The following is a 19,146-nucleotide window of genomic DNA, read 5'->3' as shown; positions in this document are numbered from 1 at the left end:
CACAGCTGGAGTGGCGGAGAAACGATGAGAGAAGAAGAGAGAACCTCACGCTGTTTTTGCAGCCCGCCAATCTCTCCCATCCCCTTACACAAAACAAACCCTCCTATTACGCGTACACATAGACGGACAGCAATCTACCCATAATACAGTGCATTATGGCCCACCTGATATGTGGAAACGGGGGAAGCAGCGATGAAGGGCGTGATGGAGGTCTGTGCAATCATGCGGTTGGTGGCGATGCTGTAAGGCGAGGAGTAGAACCTGAGGAGGGAGAGAGAGAGAGAGGGAGGAAGGGAGAGCGGGGAAGGAGGTAAAGAGTAAAGGAAGAGGAGAGGATACAGCAGAATTAGTTTGTCAAATTCATAATAGGTATATGGAACATAACGTAAGCATGAAATTATGTTACCTTGATATAAAAATGGTGTATTAGCTGACAGATATGTGTCTATACTAAGGTTTGTTTGTCTATAGAAGAAAGAAACATCTTGTTCAGTGCAAACGCATGGCCATATATTGTATTTTGAACGCCACATAAAAGTTTCATGAAGTGTCTCATAGCGTTCTCAATTGAAAAGTCGGGTTTTATCACATCAGATTGAGCTTTGTCATTGTATAGAGTAGGAGGTGTTATTTTATTTTATTTTTTCCAATGTGGACTCCACTGTACCGTGCTGCCTGTCTGGCTTTAAGCAGCCCTCTTGTAGGCTGAGCTTGGGGAAAACTCATTGCATTTAAAAAAGCTATAAGGTTTGACATGAGCTGCAGAGAAGCGAGGTGGTCGACTTCGCTGCTTTATCTCATTGCTGAAGGTTTATAGCAACCGAATGGCGCTGTGATCCCCTGGGAGGCTAAGTGGAACATCCAACAGTCATCTGAGCTGAAGATCATATTACAGTTTGAATAGACCCATTCTATTTCAAGATACTACATTAACTCTTTATGACGTGTACCTCACTATATTTTAATCCAAATGTTCTATTTGAAGACCCCAGACCCGCTCAAGCTCAACACAGCTCGAAAAACAAACTTAACATTGTTTCATCAGCTTGATTCTACATAGCTTAACCTGACCCACCAGATGATTGTCAAACAGAACCATCTGAAAAGCAGTTATTGGAAACTGTTTGGAAAAGGGCAGGCACTTTCAACAATATATGTGGCAGGTGTTTGGATGAGCCGTCTGTCAATCAAACTCTTTTGCTCGTCCAAGCAAGTCGGGACAGAGCAAAAACATGTTCCAATTAGAAAACCTTCAATGGCGTCCTTTCTCTTATTTCAATGAATTAATACCCTCCAGTTCTGATATAAATGATGCTATAGAAGCATCTACTCAAACATCTTTGGGAGCCCCCATTGTTATATTGAATTGAGTTGCCTCTCTGTATCGTACCACCTTCATAGCTGTATGCAGCTCCTTACGCGATGACGATTGGTCCGTGCTCACTTTCTAGTAAATATATATTTTTTAATTTCTCTTATTGGAGTTATTTCATTTGTTTGTTCACAAGAGGTCAAACCTCACTTGGGTCTAAAATATTGTAGACTTCTTATGACTTTTGTGCAAACAAAAGAATATTATTATATATATAGACATTTGTGTGAAATTATCTTTATTAGCATATAACTTTTTGAGTTCCAAAGTAAAAAAATGTGTTTTGTGAGGTCTCAGTGACATTGGACCACCAAATTATTATCAAATTAGTTTCAGGTGGACGTTTGTGCCAAATATTATGAAAGGAGTTCACGAGAATGGACCGGATGTTGGTACGTGTGAACGGATGGACGGACAACCCGAAAACATTATACTGAGGAGGCATATAAATTATGATTTTGCAGTTATACATTTTTACACATACAGTGGTGGGGTCTGTGAGACTCAAAACGATAAATAAGTATTACCCCAAGTCCCCAAAGCACAAGGGATAAAGATTTACTCTGAAATACCATTCATGCCTTACTTATGAGATGCATAAATAATAAAAAGTCTTTTAGTTATGTCTTTAGGTTGGATTATGTCTCTTAGGTTGGATTTTGTTTTTATATGGGCAATTTTCTTTTTCCCTATGAAGGTATACAGTAAAATACATTTGAATATTAATAATACATTTGAATATTAATGCAAACTAGAAAATGTAAATTTTCTAATTTGCATTAACCACAATGTATATATATATATATATATATATATATATATATATATATATATATATATATATATATGGGTAATTTGCATCTTAATTGATTCTAAATTCACTAATCTAATGTGCCCTGCAGGCTTTCCACCCACAGGGATTGGCATTGGGGTCAGGTGCAGATGTAGGGTCTTGTGGGGGTGTACAGCCAAAGAATATGCAACTGCGGTTGTTGCTACGAGCCAGATATGTATTCTCAGCAGGAAGTCAAACCCTATTCAGTTGTTGTTGGGATGAAGATGTTTGCAGATGATGTGGTTGTTTTGGCTTAATCAATCTGCTACCTCCAGCACCTTCTGAGGAGGGTTGTACACAAATGTGAAGCCCAGGGAGAGAGTCAGCACCTCCGAATCGGAGGCCATGGTTCTCTGCCGCAAAGTGGTGGATTGCTCTGGGTGGGTTGGGAGTGTTTTGTGACACCAAGGGAAGTAGTTCAAGTATCTCCGGGACTTGAGGATGAAATAGAGCCTGAAATCGGCAGGAGGGTAGCTGCAGTGTCAGCAGTAATGCAGGAGTTGTACCGGACTGTTATGGTGAAGAGGGAGCTGAGCCAGAAGGAAAGAGCTTTTCATTTAACAGTCGATCTATGCTCCAACCCTCACCTATGGTCACCTAAGAACTTTGGGTAGTGACCAAAAGAATCAGATTGCAGATTCAAGTAGCCAAAGTAAGTTTGCTCTATAGGGAAGCTCGACTAAGTCTTAGGGATGGAGTAAAGACCTCACACATCCAGAGGGAGCTCGGAGTCTAGCAGCTGCTCCTTTCATTCAAAAATAGCCAGTATGGGTGGTTTGGGCAACTGACCAGGATGCCTCTTGGGTGCCTGCCTGTGGATGGTTTCTAACTGGTAGGAGAACCCGGGGTGGATCCAGTACACACTGGAAGGATCACTGTATCTCATCTGGCCTCACAATATCCCTGGAAGACTGGCAAAATGTTGCATGGAAGAGGGAGGTCTGGACTAACTCGCCACCATGACCTGGGCCCAGATAAGCGGCAGAAAATGGATGGATGGGTAATCCAATTTGCACTTGAATTTTGATGCACCAGTAAGCACAGTCTGACAAATGTAAAGTGGCATTTCTGTTTTACATTTTCTGTTCAACTGCATTTTTATTTTCTACTTTGCATTAATATATGAAATAAATTGACTATATACTTCTACATTCTTTGCTAGCTGATTCACTTTATTTTCCAGTTTTTTTGCATAGCATTAGCACTTGAATAAAACTGACTTCTTTAACATTCTTTGCTACTTAATTCAGCCTATTTCCCTTTTTTTCCTAGAACATGATCACAAGTTTTTATTTTTTCGAGTGAATCATTTCTTACCCAGCAGGGCTGTTGCTTAACACAAATATCTGCAGGATTATAATTTGGCGGATTTGCAGCAGAGGAGGCTTTTACATGGCAGGCTGTGTGTAATAAGTGATGCTATTCATCCAGTTTTTTTTTTTTTTTTTTTTTTTTTTTGGTTGAGATTGACTCCGAGTCACTGGGGGATAAGTGGTTTAGGAAGCAGGGGATGAGAAGCTTCCTGTGAACGACTGGGGCCAGAGGGAGATAGAGAGGAGCCTCAACACCCTCCTTCCTGCCTCAGTACTGCAGGGAAAAATAAAACATGTTGCCGGGTCATTTATTTCCACAGCAGCATTAAGTCATGACACAAAGACACAAAGACACAGGAACACACACATACATAAAGAGCCAAACAAGCTCACTCAGCTACGCTTTGCCATTTCTCACCCGACACGACCAAAGGAAACCAATATTTGAGGTCCATATAAATTTGCCCTAATCAAACAGTAACAAAGTGCAGCCACTACATTACTCTTTATGTATGGCAGTTGTATTGACTGGGGCCCTATGAGCCAAGAGGTGAGTGTATTAGATGGTGCCAAGGATGGATTGACTGTCGAGCTCTTACCCATTCTGCATTGCAGCTGGATCATATGTTAACGCCATCCCAGTCTGAAAGAGAGAAAAACAATGACATGCAGGATTAATCAAAAATCTAGAGAGCTGGATCAGAAATAATATCAAATGAGATGAGGCTGCAACAAGAAAAAAGGGGGAATTACAAAAACATAATGTTATCTTTTTTTGTCTGTATTTTTATTCTTACCATTAAAGGGATTTCTCAACGTTTTGGAAAATGTGCTTATTTGCGATTTTCTGAGTTCTTCTGAGAGTTAGATGAGAAGATATATGTTTTTACATTTGTTTTTTGTACAGAATAAACAAATGAGATTTGCCGTGTTAATTAATGAGCTTTCTTGTCATTTAAGTTGCTGCAAGCGTATTTCCTGAATTGCTGAACTACTCCTTCAAGTCTTGAGACAGGTGCGTGAGACAAAACAGTGAAAAGGAACCAGAAAATCCTGCAGACCATTTGTTACGTGGTTGATCAACAACATTTCAGTAGGTAGACCTTGTAAGGAAGGATTAATATCTTGGTCTAAATGGTGCATGTACAATGTACGGCAATCTGTCACCTGTGTGTTATTTTGTTCCGGTTATTTCTGTATGTCTCAGGGAAATCTGTCGATATCTTCCTGCACCAATGTCACCCACATAATTTGCCACACCTTTATTGTACTTGGGGGTATAACGCGATTTATACCCTGATTCTCTTTGTTCGAAATAAATGTAATCAAATTCAACTCATTTTCAAATTGGAAAAACTGACAAGTGACAAAGCCAATGTGTGGAAAAGGCTCCGTCAATAGGACAAAGTGAATTGGTATTGAAGACGCCTCCTTTTCTATTTCAATCACGTACCATCATGTATTTATGAATGAGAGGAAATGAAGAAATGCCCTTTGGAGAGAAAAGGAGTGAGCGGAAAACTGAGTTCTTTGTCTGCTGATGGTGTGTGTGTGTGTGTGATCGTGTGTGTGTGGGGCCCTCTTAGAGTCCAGGAGAGAGACCTGTGCGCCGCAATCCGTCATCTGCATTCCTGAAGGTTCTCTCCCGGAGGAGAGCTAATCCGATTTCTTTTAACGGGAGGCTGCTGAGGATGGCAGATTTCATCAGCATACACACACACACACACACGCACACACACACACCGCGTATACACACTCCCTTTTCTTGCCCTTTCTCTCTCTCACTTTGCTCTCCCCACCCTCTCCTTTCTTCCTCCATCATCTTGTGTTCTCCTCCTCCTTACCTTTCGCTCTTCATCCCTCATCTCTTAATCTACCCTCCTCCTGTCTTTCCACTTTTTTTTTTGTGCCCTTGTTCCTCCAGAGGGCTACCTACACTGAGCTATACTGTTAAGGGAATAGCGGCTCAGAGGAGCAGGGGGGATCAGTGAGCCTGGACCAAAACCTACGACAGTGAGCAATAACAGATAATCTATTCAGAATGAATGGAGATGTGTGGACGCATAGTTAAAAAAAGCTTTCAGAGACATTTTATGTAAAGCTGTAAAGGCCGGATGAAGGGACATGCATCAGCCAGTGTTATTTGAAAATCGACTACTTTATTTGTGTGTTTTAACCTTCAGAGTTCAAAGTCCCTGTCTGTGACTCCGAATGTGAAAAGGTCTTTGTAGTTATACACCGTATTTAAACTAAATGTGAGATTAAGACTGCTTTTTTTGCGTGTGCGAGTGTGTCTGTTCGCACGTGCGTTAATAGCTGTGGCAGACGTGTCCAGCTGTCTGGTGAGGCTGATATCTCCCTTAAGGGCTGCCCTTGGTTCCATGTTCTGATGAATTCCACAGCAGAGAAGCTTCTGAGCGGAGACCCTGCATGGCCAATGACTGATTACTGATGCAGTCAGCTTTTGGCTCTGCCGCAGAAAGGAGATAGGAAAAGACAGAGCCAGTCTGTGTATGCTCCTTTTTTTTGGTCTGAGCTTGATATAAAGACTGAAAAAAAAAACCTTGATACTGTACATATCCTGTGGACAGAGCTTGGCCCTGAGAAAAGCTGCCAGGGACTGGCCAGGTCATCAAAGAGCTAGCTAAAAGAGCGCGCTAAAGTAGGTCCAAATTGAGTTAAGACTTTCCCACCTCATGCGTAAATATGATAATTTAACAGACACTTTATAATCTCATTTGTATGAAACATAAACAGCTCATTACACTGTGTAATTACTCATAACCATAATCATAACCCATTATCAGGAATTTTCAGGTATCATTATACCTCATAAATTGCCCTAAGGATCTAGATTTTAAAATTCCCATAGTTGTAATACATCATAATCTTAAAATAATGCATTATACTGTGATTGAAGGTGAGCATTGCTTCAGTAACGTTTTGTTCTTGGATAGATTTTCATTTTACGAAAAGCAAACAATGGCCTCTTAGAGTAACTTACAATCACATTATTTATAAAAATATTATAATAAATATGTATTATAATATATGAAACAAACTAAAAGCAGCAGAGATGACTCAGTTGCTGCTTATTGAAGTCAATCATTAATTAGAGTTTTGCAGGTTGTGAATAATGTGCATGCGTTCATATCTTTGCTCTTGGGTGTACAAAATCCATTTAGTCTTACTAATGCATTTTCAATTCAAATGTGAATGCATTTTACCGAACAAATAGAGCAGCTTAAAAAAAAAAAAAAAATAGTATGTGCATGTTAGCATTTCATGTGTTTAACACGCACACCCTAACAAAGGGCAGGTGAGGACAGCCTGTATCAGGCAGCTGTAAGGACACCTGTGCTATACTGTTCTAATGCTGGAAAAATGAGCCGAGCCACCCTATCTGTGTCCTCTCTCTCACACACACACACACACACACACACACACACACACACACACACACACTGACCCAATCCCTCCTTTTTGACCTCCGTACACAGATTCTCTCTCTATTTTTTCTCCCCGCCTTGTGGCCACACACACACACACACACACACACACACACACACACACACACACACACACACACACACACACACACACACACACACACACACACACACACACACACACACACACACACACACACACACACACACACACACACACACACAGACATCTGTCAGGCTTTCACACAGAGTGGAAAGCCGGATGTTTTTTTTCATCTTCACTCATTCCCCTAGAGTAGTTGCTTGAGAAGTGTGACTTTGAAAGTTTTTGTGTGTAGAAGCTTGTGTCGGTGAGAGAGAGCGAGAAAGTGAAAAGAGAGAGAGAGAAAGAATGAACACCCATGGTGCGTGTGTGTGTGTGTGTGTGTGTGTGTGTGTGTGTGTGTGTGTGTGTGTGTGCAGTGTATAAAAATGCAGTGACTAATATGTTTGTCAGCATGAGACAGCACTTTCTAGACTCCCACTTTGGGTAGTTTACAAGAAAATCTGTCATATATATTTCTCAATCCTCACCATCAGCCCACCCTGCAGCACTCAACCCCTTGTAACTCCTGACTGATCGTGCAATGTGTTCCCTCTCTCTTTCCCTCTCTCAGTCTCAGTGAATCACTCGCTCTCGCTCGCTCCATATGTTGCTGTGGGATCTGGGAAGACTTCAAACACGGCGGAAGAAGAGGAGAGAAGGCAGAGTGTGACACAGAGAGAGAGAGAGAGAGAGATGGCAAGAAGAAGAGCAGGAGAATCAGAGAAAGAGGCAAAAGCAGAGTGAGAGATACTGTAGAGCTAGAGAGAGGAAGAAGACGTGGAGAAAGATAGAAAGAGAGAGAGAGAGAGACATGGCGGCTGCTCTCCTTCATCTGCCTGCCGCGGGGAGTGAGGTGAGGAATGGCCTCAGCTCTGATAAACGGACTAACATGTGATGCCTATCTCACAACTCCCCCTGCCCTGCCTGCACAGCTGATCAATGACCACAACGATGCACACACACACACACACACACACACACACACACACACACACACACACACACACACACACACACACACACACACACACACACACACACTATCCTCATAAGGGCCTTCCTATTGGCTCTAATAGGTGTAAATGCATGAGGACTGGCATCGGAGGAGCCAGACCATTTCTTGAGGAGGTCTGACTTGCATTGCGATCGGATCTCAGCAAAGTGTGAATGTAGCGTTTAAGGAGGAAATCTGTTGAAAGGTCGCCCAAATCTTTCTTATTTTTGCCCTCTCTCGAGCGAGCCAGGCAAAAAAAGCTACAGATGATCACCTCCTTCTCATCAAAGGACAACAAGTAGCCAACTAGCTAATTAGCATATTGAGATCCAGGATAATGAGAATGCTTATTAAAACCATGTGTGAGTGCAAAAAGGCCTAGCGTGTGACAAAATGCCAATATCCAGATAACATATCAGATTGCATGTTAATACCGAGTCTAATCAAGGTCTAGTCCTTTACCTGAATGTTAACAGTCTTTGCTACGTGCTTAGCATCACACCTTACACTTAACCTTATTCTTTCAACTGGTGATCACTTTTATAGACGAGATAAGAGGCATGTAAAATAGAATATTCATTTTATATATGTTCAGAAGAATCCAGGATAAGGCTCTGCACATTAAGGCCCAACACAAGCTTTCAGTCAATAGACCTTCGTCAGTACAAATCCCTGAGCTCATAATGACACCAAATAGAGCGCACCTGTGCTGTTTAATGCACATACACATGGGAAATGCTGTTCCAAAAACACTGATGATAAATCAATACAGAAAAGCAGTTGTACAGCGAGTTTTCTTTCCTACATGTTTGATTTCAACGCATTGGTACTGTATCTTAAAATGTGCTGATGTTCCCGAAATGCTAAGTTATCAACCATGTGTTTTGGAGAAGAACATGCAACAGGGTCAGGATGCTGTTGGAGTGGGAGTATAAATGGGGATAATGCAGAGGAGGGATGTTTCTCTTACTGAGACAACAGGAACTACTTTAAATGCCACAATTTAAAAGTGTGTTGAGACAGAAAGCAAAGCCCAAACAGCTTTGCATTTGTCTCAACACATAGCTACCGTGTGTCTCTGTCTTTTGAAGGTTAGCTCGTAGTTTAATTTCTTTTTCCATGATGGTGAAAGCCAAAACTGATAGCCATAGGGAATGTCTATGTGTGTGTGACCAACCCTGTCTGCTTTAAATTCAATAAATAATGAATTATGGTTATTTTGATCAACACAAAGAGGAAACTTTTAAATTGAATGTATAGTATCTGCAAACTGTTCAGTGACACTGAATATCCCTGCAATATGTTCACTTTTAGTGTTGGCCTTTAAATATGATTAAGTGTGATTAAGAACTTCAGGGTTATATTGCGGCAACTCAAAGCACTTAACCTTAGAGACAGATTGTGGTCTTAATTGAGTATCAGGGAAGTCACTGGTGCCTTATAACACGAGGCAGGATGCATTTACCTTTTAGGGTTAGGGTACATTTAATGTGTGCTGAAAACATGTGATTCATCAAGCCATTCAGATTTGGCTCTCCTTCCTATGTCACATGCAGGCTCATTGGAATATACCGCCCCCCATCTGAGTATCTCCACAAACAACTTCAGAACTATCTTTATATTTATAAATTTTATCCATCCAGCCAGTCAGAGCAAACTGGGCTTTTTTTGGAAAAAGTGTGTTTTATGTTGTAATTGTGACTGGTAGGATAATGTGAAGACACTGTATTGACATATTTATAGCTAGCATGCAGTCATCAAAATTCAATTACACATCAATGAGCAGTTGAGCAAACTCACCGCCCACTACAGCTGCTCAACTGGCCATTAATGCAAATATTTAATCAGCCCATCACGTGGCAATTACTTGTGGCATTTAGGCATGTAGACACGTGATGTAAGTGACTTTGAACATGACTTGGTTGTTGGTGCTAGACTGGCTGATTTGAGTAATTCAGAAACTGCTGATCTAGTGATTTTCCCGCACAACCTTCTCTAGGGTTTACAGACAGTGGCCGGTGGATGTTTTCATGAAGGAAATTGTTTCCTCCAGAACGTATTTGGAAAAGCAAATTTGTAGTAAATAAAAATATCTTACAGGAGGTAGGATCTGTGTTTCAAAGTTTCAAAAGGTAATATGTGTTTAATGTTGAGGAAGTACGGGCAGAGAATAAATTCAGGAGGTATGAGTGTGAGACACACACTCATACATCCACGTTCGTCTCACTTTACCTCAAGTCAACTGAGCTGACCCTGTAAATGTGTGTTGGCTTGCGAGGGGATGTAGCAATACAATTTAGGTTAAACACGCTTCACTGGCTTATAGTTGTTAGCTGAACATGTGATTGACAGATAGACACACACACACACGGCTAGTGTAATACTCCACCAGCCTCTTCCCAAAACACACACACACACACACACACACACACACACACACACACACACACACACACACACACACACACACACACACACACACACACACACACACACACACACACACACACACACACACACACACACACACACACACACACACACACACACACAGAGACAGAGCATGTGTTTTCTGAAGGACAAACATTTAATCTCTCCTGGTCTCATCTACCTTGCAGTTTCAGCACAACTGTCAGCCTCATTGAATGTGTGTGCGTGTGTGTTCACTGTATTCTATATAGTCCAGTCTAAAGCGCTCCTCCACTGGTCTCCTCTGTGTGTCCTTCCCAGTATAGCTGGTCGGTAGCCTACAGTATGAAGAGACTTTAACCTTGCCTCCATGTGTTGCTGATGAATATGTTACCATGGCGCTGGATCCAATTCCGGCCTTCTGATGTATGGCGGGAATATATACGTGTTCAGTGAGGCGTTTGGCATGAGATGCAATTTAGGTGACAGCGCCTATACATCCGGGGGCAGTTTGATCAATATCTATACTTTTCTTTTCTTTTCTTTTTTTTAACGGCTCCATAGCTTAGAGTAAAAACAAATGACAGGCAGTAATGGTTTACATAAAGCCAGATGTTGGCAACTTCTCAGGTGGCCTTGTGAGCAGGGTGGAGCCTGTTATTAGAAATAGCATTACCTCAGAGGTAAATGCCTTGCGGGTAAACCACTTGTCATGCTGGAATGGAAAAAGTTTGGCCAACTGAGATTTTTTGGCCTTACCTGGGTCTCCTGGCGATCAATTCTTAAAGAATAAATGTTGCATTTAAGGACATTATGTAAAATTGTGAAAAACTGGGTTTTTACACCTGTCTCAATGCTAGAGAGAGAGAGGATGTGGCCAAAAGCTCAGGATAAATCCTGTAAATGGATTTAGTCATAACAATAGTTTTGTTAAATTCTAAATGATAGGTTGTCCTTGATGATTATTAATATTGATATTGTGGCACACCAGATTTATTTGATAATTTACTCCTATTGTAATTTCCCCCAATTTTATCTAGTATGCGGTTAGTTCTGCACATGTTGAGGGGTGATGGCTCATGCATTGGTGTAACATCTTAAATGGCAATTAGACTTTATATATAGCGCCTTTCTGGGCTTCCAACCACTCAACACTGATGACAGAGGCTGCTTTACAAGTAGCTCATCAGGATGTTAACTAAAGTTCATTCACACAGCGATGGCAAAGCCTTCAGGAGCAATTTGGGGTTTAGTTTCTTGTCCAATGACACTTCGACCCCCCCTGAGCCACAGTTGCCCTTACTCATCTTACCTCGCCTTCTCTGTGCCACGGCCTCCCGTTCTGAGGGTACTTGCTCTGGCTCTGGCGTTTCTTCTGCCCTCCGTCGGCAAATTTGCACAGCAAAGGCTCCGTGGGAGCTGCAGAGAGAGAGAGGACAAAATCACATTAGGAGGACTGAGTCCTGTGACCCATCAAAGAGACAGAAGCCCTTTTGAACTGCGTCGCATTTCTCTTCTCCTACCATCGCGTCTCTGTCCCCCCCCCTTCCCTCCCTCCCCACCTCCCTCCATCCCCTCTGCCCTCCTATGGAGCTCCTAGAAAAATTCCCAGACCGACGATGTTGGCAGGCCCCCCTGCTACCCCGCGGCCCAGGCTGGCAGCCCATGAAAGAGCATTGCAGGGTATTGTTGAAATAATAATCACAGTAATCGCTCTTGTAAATACCTCTGAGATGGTAATGCAGGACCGCTCTGTCAGCCCAAGCTTTTTTTTTTTTTCCTCTAGAAGGCATTCCTGATGCGTAATCCCTCCGTGTTTCACTTTAACAGGCATTTTTGTCTTTTAATTGAAATGTTATGCCTTTTCCCCCCTACTCCGCAACCATCAATGCAAGTGTCTCACTGGGCAATGTTGTTTGAGGGGAGGCTGTCATAGATAGTACTGCGGCTGTTCTCTGAGTGAACACTGGGGGCATCCTAAATCGTGAGAATAACATTTACAGAGAGTTGATTAAAGTGCTCTCGCTACAGAGCTGGCAAGTATCTATCATCAGCCAGCAGGAAAACATGACGTGAAAAAGCTGTTATTAATCTAATCAAAAAAAAAAGAAAAGCTCTCAACCTCATCCAACCTGCCTCTGTATCAACAGCCTTTTGTATGCATGATTGCTGATAACAGGTTGATGAAAGTGTCCTGATGACCTACGCCGCTATGGAGATAACTTCTCAAAGGGCACTCTCTCACATTAGAGCTGCAGGTGAGCACCGACAGAGACAAAAAAAAGCATTCAGGTAGAGGACTCTCCTGGTGAGAAAATGTAGCGAATGATGAAAGAAAGGCTCTATGAAAGAAGAGAGTGAAAGGAAAAAAAAAAGAAAAGCAGATAGGGAAAAAGCTTTTCTCATGAGAAACGAGTGGCTCTCTTGGCCGGGGATCTGGGGGTCTTAACAGTGGCTGTCCCATTTTCAGTCTGCGTCAGCAGGATCAGAATCTTTTTGGAGGCAGACTGTGGAGAGATGAAGAGGGGAATGAAGACAGCTGGGCCAACTAAAAGAAACACAGGGGTAACAGAGAGGGTGAGAGAAACAAGTCAGGGGGGGAAAAAATGGTAGGAGAGTGAAACAGATAAGAGAAACAGGTGAGTGACCGTGGGAGAAACAAGGGAAACGGAGTAAGGATCTACACTGGGATCAAACACTCGTTCCCTGTGAATACAGCAACAGTGCGGCACACACCGAGCTTGTCCAAACACCTGAACTGCTGCTGCCCTGCACCTGGTGGCTTAGAAGGGACCTGAAGGCCCTCCTGTCATCGCGTTCGCATTACAGGCCTGGCAGCTCGCGACACGGCCGCCCCGTGACCACACAGGCAAACTGTCTGAGGGAGAGGTGAGCAACGTGGCCTTTCAACACGCCGTACCGGAGATGACACCCACCGAGAGAATTGTTGATGGTTTAATCTCGACTCCCAGATGTTTGGAGGCACTTGGGCCTTGATTATATTGCAGCATCACAAAACAGAAGTGAAGTGAACAAGTGAGTGTTCAAGTTCAAAGTAATATTTAGGGCGTTAATGAGCTAACATGATAATTTGTCTATACATTTACATTTTCTGCCACATTCGAGAGCATTATTTTGTAATTATACTGGGTGCCTGAGGGGGTTGGTGCACATACAAAATGCAAACAAACTCTAGAAAAACAGGAACTTAAAATGTGTTTATGTGGCTTGAGGGTCTACAATGGGACCAAACTTTTCAGTCAGCCCAGGAGAACGTTGCCGGGGAGGGAGAGTGAGAGAGACGCTGCAGAAGAAAAACAACAAAAGCTCTTCCAAACCTCTCCTCTGGCACTCTGGGAGATAATTAGCTATCGGAGAGATTTGCAGAATCTGACACAGAGCACGCTGACGCTACCCCCAGTGACTGCATCCCCAGTTCCCACAGCGAGCTGGCCAATTTGTTTAAGACTCCGGCCCAAGATCAACAGCCTCACACCGCCCCACCCGCCCTGTGATCACACTCACCCCTCGGTAGCCCCGACGCACACACACGCACACCCTTAAAGCTGCTCTGCTACGACCCTGGAAAACATGTAGAAATACCCACAGACACACCATGATAACTGCTGCCAGCCTAAAACCTTTCTTAGACCTCTAGCCACACACCGTCATCGCTGGCACAGCCCAGAATAAACTAGGCCACTGGCTGTTCTTACTAGCATGCTGATGCTGCGTCTTTTGGGAAACAGGCTCCAAGTACAACACAATTCCAACTGGCTGCAGTATGTGTCGTAGGAGGCTGTTTAAAAAAAAAAAAGAAGCTGCCTTATGAACCAATTTGCTGCCCTTTAATGGTCCTAAATTGTGGGGAAAAACACATAAAGTGCTTTTGGTCAGAGGTCAACAACTAGGTGCTCTTCGGGAACTCCTTATTGTTTTTATGTGGTTGCCGTAGAAACTGGTAAACACGATAATGAGGGGTGACCGCAGTCATGCAGTACGCACATGCATGTGTGCCAGCAGAACTCACAGACACGCATGCACACAAAAAAAACGTGAACAGCGGCGCTAGACAGCTAGACAGCTAGACAGCCTCATGTGATCACGGCCTCTGCTCAATCACACTCCAGACTCTGTGTTTGGCTCTAATGAGATAGTCGTGGCTTTCTGCTCATCAATAGACACATAAGCACCCAGTAAAATGAACCAACAAGTACATGCAGATGTACTTCTGTAAGAGACAATTACAATAGCCTAATAAACTGAGGCTTGTTACAAGTTTCACTTGTGAGGGCAGCGTTGCATAAATAATCGTCGCTGTTACTGGTGTTTCCTGTGGGCCGGCATCCGGGGGAAATCAGCCCTTTGTCTGCAGAATAACAGCCAGCGAGAACACCTTCATCCATGAATGCAAATCAGCACGTGCATCAACATCTGAATGTTGTGCATTCATTCTGCTGCTCAGAATCAGATTGCACATCTATTTGGCCTAAATGGTGAAATCAATGCAGGAATGCCCTCGAGCTGCTGAAGGAGCAGGGTCAAAAGGGTTTCAGTGAAACAGACAGCTTTTTCACCATCAAGACAGTTACAAAAGAGGCTTCTCACAAGGGCTCGGAGGCAAACTGGGCTGGCCTTGCTTTGCTCTTGGTCTGTGCAAAGCCCTGAAGAGGGCCGAACAGAGGCAACTGTTCAGCCACTTGTACCGAAATATGTCAATCTGAAAGGCTTCAGTGAAAGGAAGCTTTCCACTTCTCAACGACAACTTTGGTTCAAGGTCCCCAAAGGTTTCCTGGCTTGAAGTTTCCTGAGCTCAGCATCTCTTAAAAGTAATTCGGGTGGCTCGCTGTGTTTTACTGCAAGGACGTGTTTGGAGGGAATCGGGAAAAGGAAGAAAAAGGACAGTATTTTTATTGGAATTCTGCGGTACTCTGACGCTGCTCGAGGGGATCTCTAATTGGATCAACAACTGTCTGATTCTCATCAGCCAGCTTGACCTGTCTGCCCAGACTGAGGAGGCTGTGTCTTATGGGAAAGCGAGAGAAAAACATAAAGAGTGGGAGGGAAAGAGAGACATGGTAAGACACAGGCAGATACATGAGGAAGAAGGCAGCACAAGGGACAGTGTTCTAGAAATAGATAAAGATGAAGAAGCTATGATTAAAAAACATATTACAGGTGCACTGGACAAACGAGTGGAGTAGCATATATGTCGCCATTTTCAGAGTCAAACGGGCGAGCTCAGAATGGCCGCCAACCGGGAAGGCAGGCGGCAGCAGCTGCCCTACGGGGAGGGCTTTGACGGATCCCAGTCGATAGCTCTCACAACTGCCACGCTGGCCTCGCATCCTTCAGTGCGGAAATGAAGACAGTCCGCCAGTCGTTTTGCTGACAGGGAAGGCACACATGGCTCAATGACACGGCCCGATAAATGGAGAGGGCGCCGAGAGGAGAACGAGACAAAGAGGGAGAGGGCGATGGATGGAAAGGCGGATACAGTTTCATAGAGAGGCAAAAAAAAGACATGGGGAGACATTGACGGAAACAGACAGAGGGGAGAGGGACTCGGCGATGGCAGAAGTGACAGGGCGCCGTACAGTTTTTCCGCCTCGCGATCTATATACTATATGGAAGAGTGAGTGAGTTAAGTATAGGGAGAAAGGATGTCAACAACGCCTCGCTTCTCACTCTGCATCCGCTACACATGCTCTATGGCTATTGATCAGCCTTCGCTCAGCCTTCCCCATAGAGGGCTCCTGCGGCACGCCAGCCGGTACAAGACCTGAGATGATACTATGGATTACGGGAAAGGATGTGGGGGGAAGAGCCCTGGATGCGGGCGGTAGAAGCCTGATCGATGAGCTATTGCGCACTTAACAAGAGTAATGTTATGTAGGGAGTCTCTGACATGCTAATCAATCTCTCACTCTCTGAGTTCGTCTCCCTCCATCGCATCTCTCTCTGTCGTGGTTATGTGCTGTCGGCCCATCTACCAATTTATTTCGTCCTTTCTTCCTATCTATCCTATCTATCCATCTATCCATCTATCTATCCATCTACCTATATACCCATCTATACATCTATCTATCTGTTCATGCACCGCTGAGCAGACTCTCATCCCAAACCAGATTCAGACAAATAAAGCAGATGGATGAGAAGAGCTCCATGTGTCTGGCACACAGTGAGTCTTAAAAGGCAGTAGACAACTACAATTGACTGAGGCCATCTTATGGCGGTGGGAGTGCAAAACAAGCAAACATAGCTTTTAGCTAGTCCTGGATTACGCAGACATCGATGTATAAAGGTCGGACAGATAAGGTGAAGACAACTCTGCATGAGTGCAGCAGGAATTATTTTAGCTGATGAAAATATTGGTCGCACCTCAGAGTACAGACTCTGCTCTTACAGTAAATGTGTGAGCAGCAAGTGCAGCGCCAAACAGGCGTCGGGTTTCCAGCTGCTGGCCAACTCCTGTGAGACGAGCTCTGAGGTTCCAGTTAAACAAGAAATTCATTTCTAGCTTAATCAGCTAATTCCACTCGTAGTTGCCATGGTGAGAAAACAAACGGCTAAAAACGACAGAGCTGTGTGTGTGGCTACAAGCTAGCGCATGTGTGTTGGCCAGCTTTAATGAGCGGCTCACAATCCTCCATCCATATATTGAAATAACGTTTATTCAAGCAGACAGTCCTCGCCGCATTCATTCCAAATAGCATAGTTTAGTGTCGCTGGTTCCTGCAGTCAGCTGTAATTTTAAAGTGGCCAGTGGCAGATGTTTCTAATGTTAAACCCACACATGCTGCTCCACATTGCCAACATCTTTGCTGCTGCAGTAGGTCTCAGTATCAGTGGAGGCTTTATACAGCTGGCCAGGGTGGCAATTACACGAAGCCGCACTGTGGTGGCTTCAGAATTGTAAGAGTATAGTATGAGATTGAAAACACTATTTGAAGAGTGGATTTGAAATAAGATCCCAGCTAAGAAAACAGTACAATGTGCAACCGGCGACGTGACGTCAGTACGTCACAGGCCAGCAGTGAGACTGGCTGTCTGGTTTGGAGAATCTTCACATTAAACAGCACATACATGAGCCTTTTTTTATAAGATAAACTGTTGACTTGTCTCATTTTTTAGCCGATCTGATTGGACTAAAGAGATTGAGACAATTACAAATATGAGGTTGGTCTCCAATTCATGTTCAAATAACAATGACTGATGTATGCACTGAGATCGCGCTTAGCACATTTTATTTAGGTTACTCCCAACAAGCTAGCAAGTGAATGTTTGTGCCATATTTGAAGACATTTGCTCAAGGCGGACGTGAGGTCACAGTGACCTTGACCTTTTACCACCAAATTCTACATCTGAATTCATACTGATGAAATTGTGTCTGTCTGATAATGCTGCAATTATCAATACAAATGTAACAAAAATGTTTGACAATGTTGCAATAACCAACTCTCCCATGAAGTGAATAAGAAATAAAAATAAAGTGACTTCTAAAAAGAAAGAGACTTCCCCCAGACAGTGTCAAAAAATATCAAGAACTGTTTTCATGGTATTCTTAACAAGCAAGCCTCCATTGGTTCTCTTTGGCCTTCTGGCATAAAACTGGTCGTGGTGGGGCCTTAGAGCTCTCCTTTCATGGCCAACCATTTTGGCAGACGGACTTAAGATCAGCTGCTGGTGTACCTTGCCTGTGGGGGTTGACTCCTGCTTCCACTGTCTGTGTCGCTGCCTGTGTGGGCAGACAGCGAAGCCAGCTCTGTCCCTGTTAGCAGAGTATTATAACACTGCCAACGCCTCCAGTGACCCGTGAAACCTCCCATCTATAGAGATGAATCATACAGATGGGGGCTTTGTAATTCAACAGAACTGCCGTCCACCAGACCTACGGCAAATGTTTCTCGCTATATATGACACATAAATCGGTTTTGCTGCTCTGAGAGTACACCTCAGTAGATGCGATGAAGTCCATGTTCTTTAAGCGTGGGTTTCACGATAATGCCAAGGTTTCATTATTTAAATGAAGCATTCTAACTCAGATTTACACAGCTTCGACATAGTGTTGCAGCAAAAATAATTTAGGTATATTTATCAAGAAGAGATTTCGCTGATGGTGTTCTCCAGCACTGTGCTGCTTTACATTCATAGAGTTACACAAATTGACACTCAGAGAGCTTTACAAGCAGCCCTCTGTTGTTGGCCAGCAGGAGACTCAGAAAACAAACTGGATGTTAGGTGCGTAGCTAAACGATACCTTGCCTCTCATACAATTTCCCAGATGGTCCAGGGATTCAAACATACGATTTGTTTTTGTTTTAAGAAGGGTTATGTAACCTTTAGGCTACCGTCGACTGAAAATTGATAATGACATTTGAACAGAGGCGGAAAATAAGCTTCGAGCTGCAAGCACAAGAAAGCCACATCAGTTATAGTCGCATGGTGAGGCATTAAAAAAAGAAAAGGCTGTGTGTTTGTTAACTAGGTTTCAACCGGAGGGGCTTCCAGTAACAACGGTATGGACAGGAAAGAAAATGAAATTACAGCACAATAAATGAATTATCAATAAAGAGCCCTCGATACTGTATCTGAGGGGGGGGATCAATACGCCACAGCCACGGCCGCAATGTGGGCCGAAGGCGGAGGGCAGGCCTATAGCCGAGGGACCAGCCAGATCAATAATGTC

General features: G+C 43.4%; 1 protein-coding gene across 5 annotated transcripts in view; it reads right to left on the bottom strand.

Moving 5' to 3' along the window:
- The window catches only part of rbms3 (RNA binding motif, single stranded interacting protein), a 272,652-nt gene that overhangs the window by 35,044 nt on the left and 218,462 nt on the right, over positions 1–19,146 (bottom strand). For all 5 annotated transcript variants that reach the window (XM_054605449.1, XM_054605451.1, XM_054605450.1 and 2 more), the window contains 3 exons: positions 11,770–11,876; positions 4,120–4,163; positions 165–261 (listed from right to left, as the gene is read on the bottom strand). In XM_054605449.1, coding sequence (XP_054461424.1) covers positions 165–261; positions 4,120–4,163; positions 11,770–11,876 — 248 coding nt within the window. The remainder of the gene's footprint in view (positions 1–164; positions 262–4,119; positions 4,164–11,769; positions 11,877–19,146) is intronic.

This window comes from Anoplopoma fimbria, chromosome 10, assembly GCF_027596085.1.
Source record: "Anoplopoma fimbria isolate UVic2021 breed Golden Eagle Sablefish chromosome 10, Afim_UVic_2022, whole genome shotgun sequence".
NCBI lineage: Eukaryota > Metazoa > Chordata > Actinopteri > Perciformes > Anoplopomatidae > Anoplopoma > Anoplopoma fimbria.
Note: the sequence above shows the minus strand (reverse complement) of the source record. Positions and strands in the feature narration are given on the sequence as shown.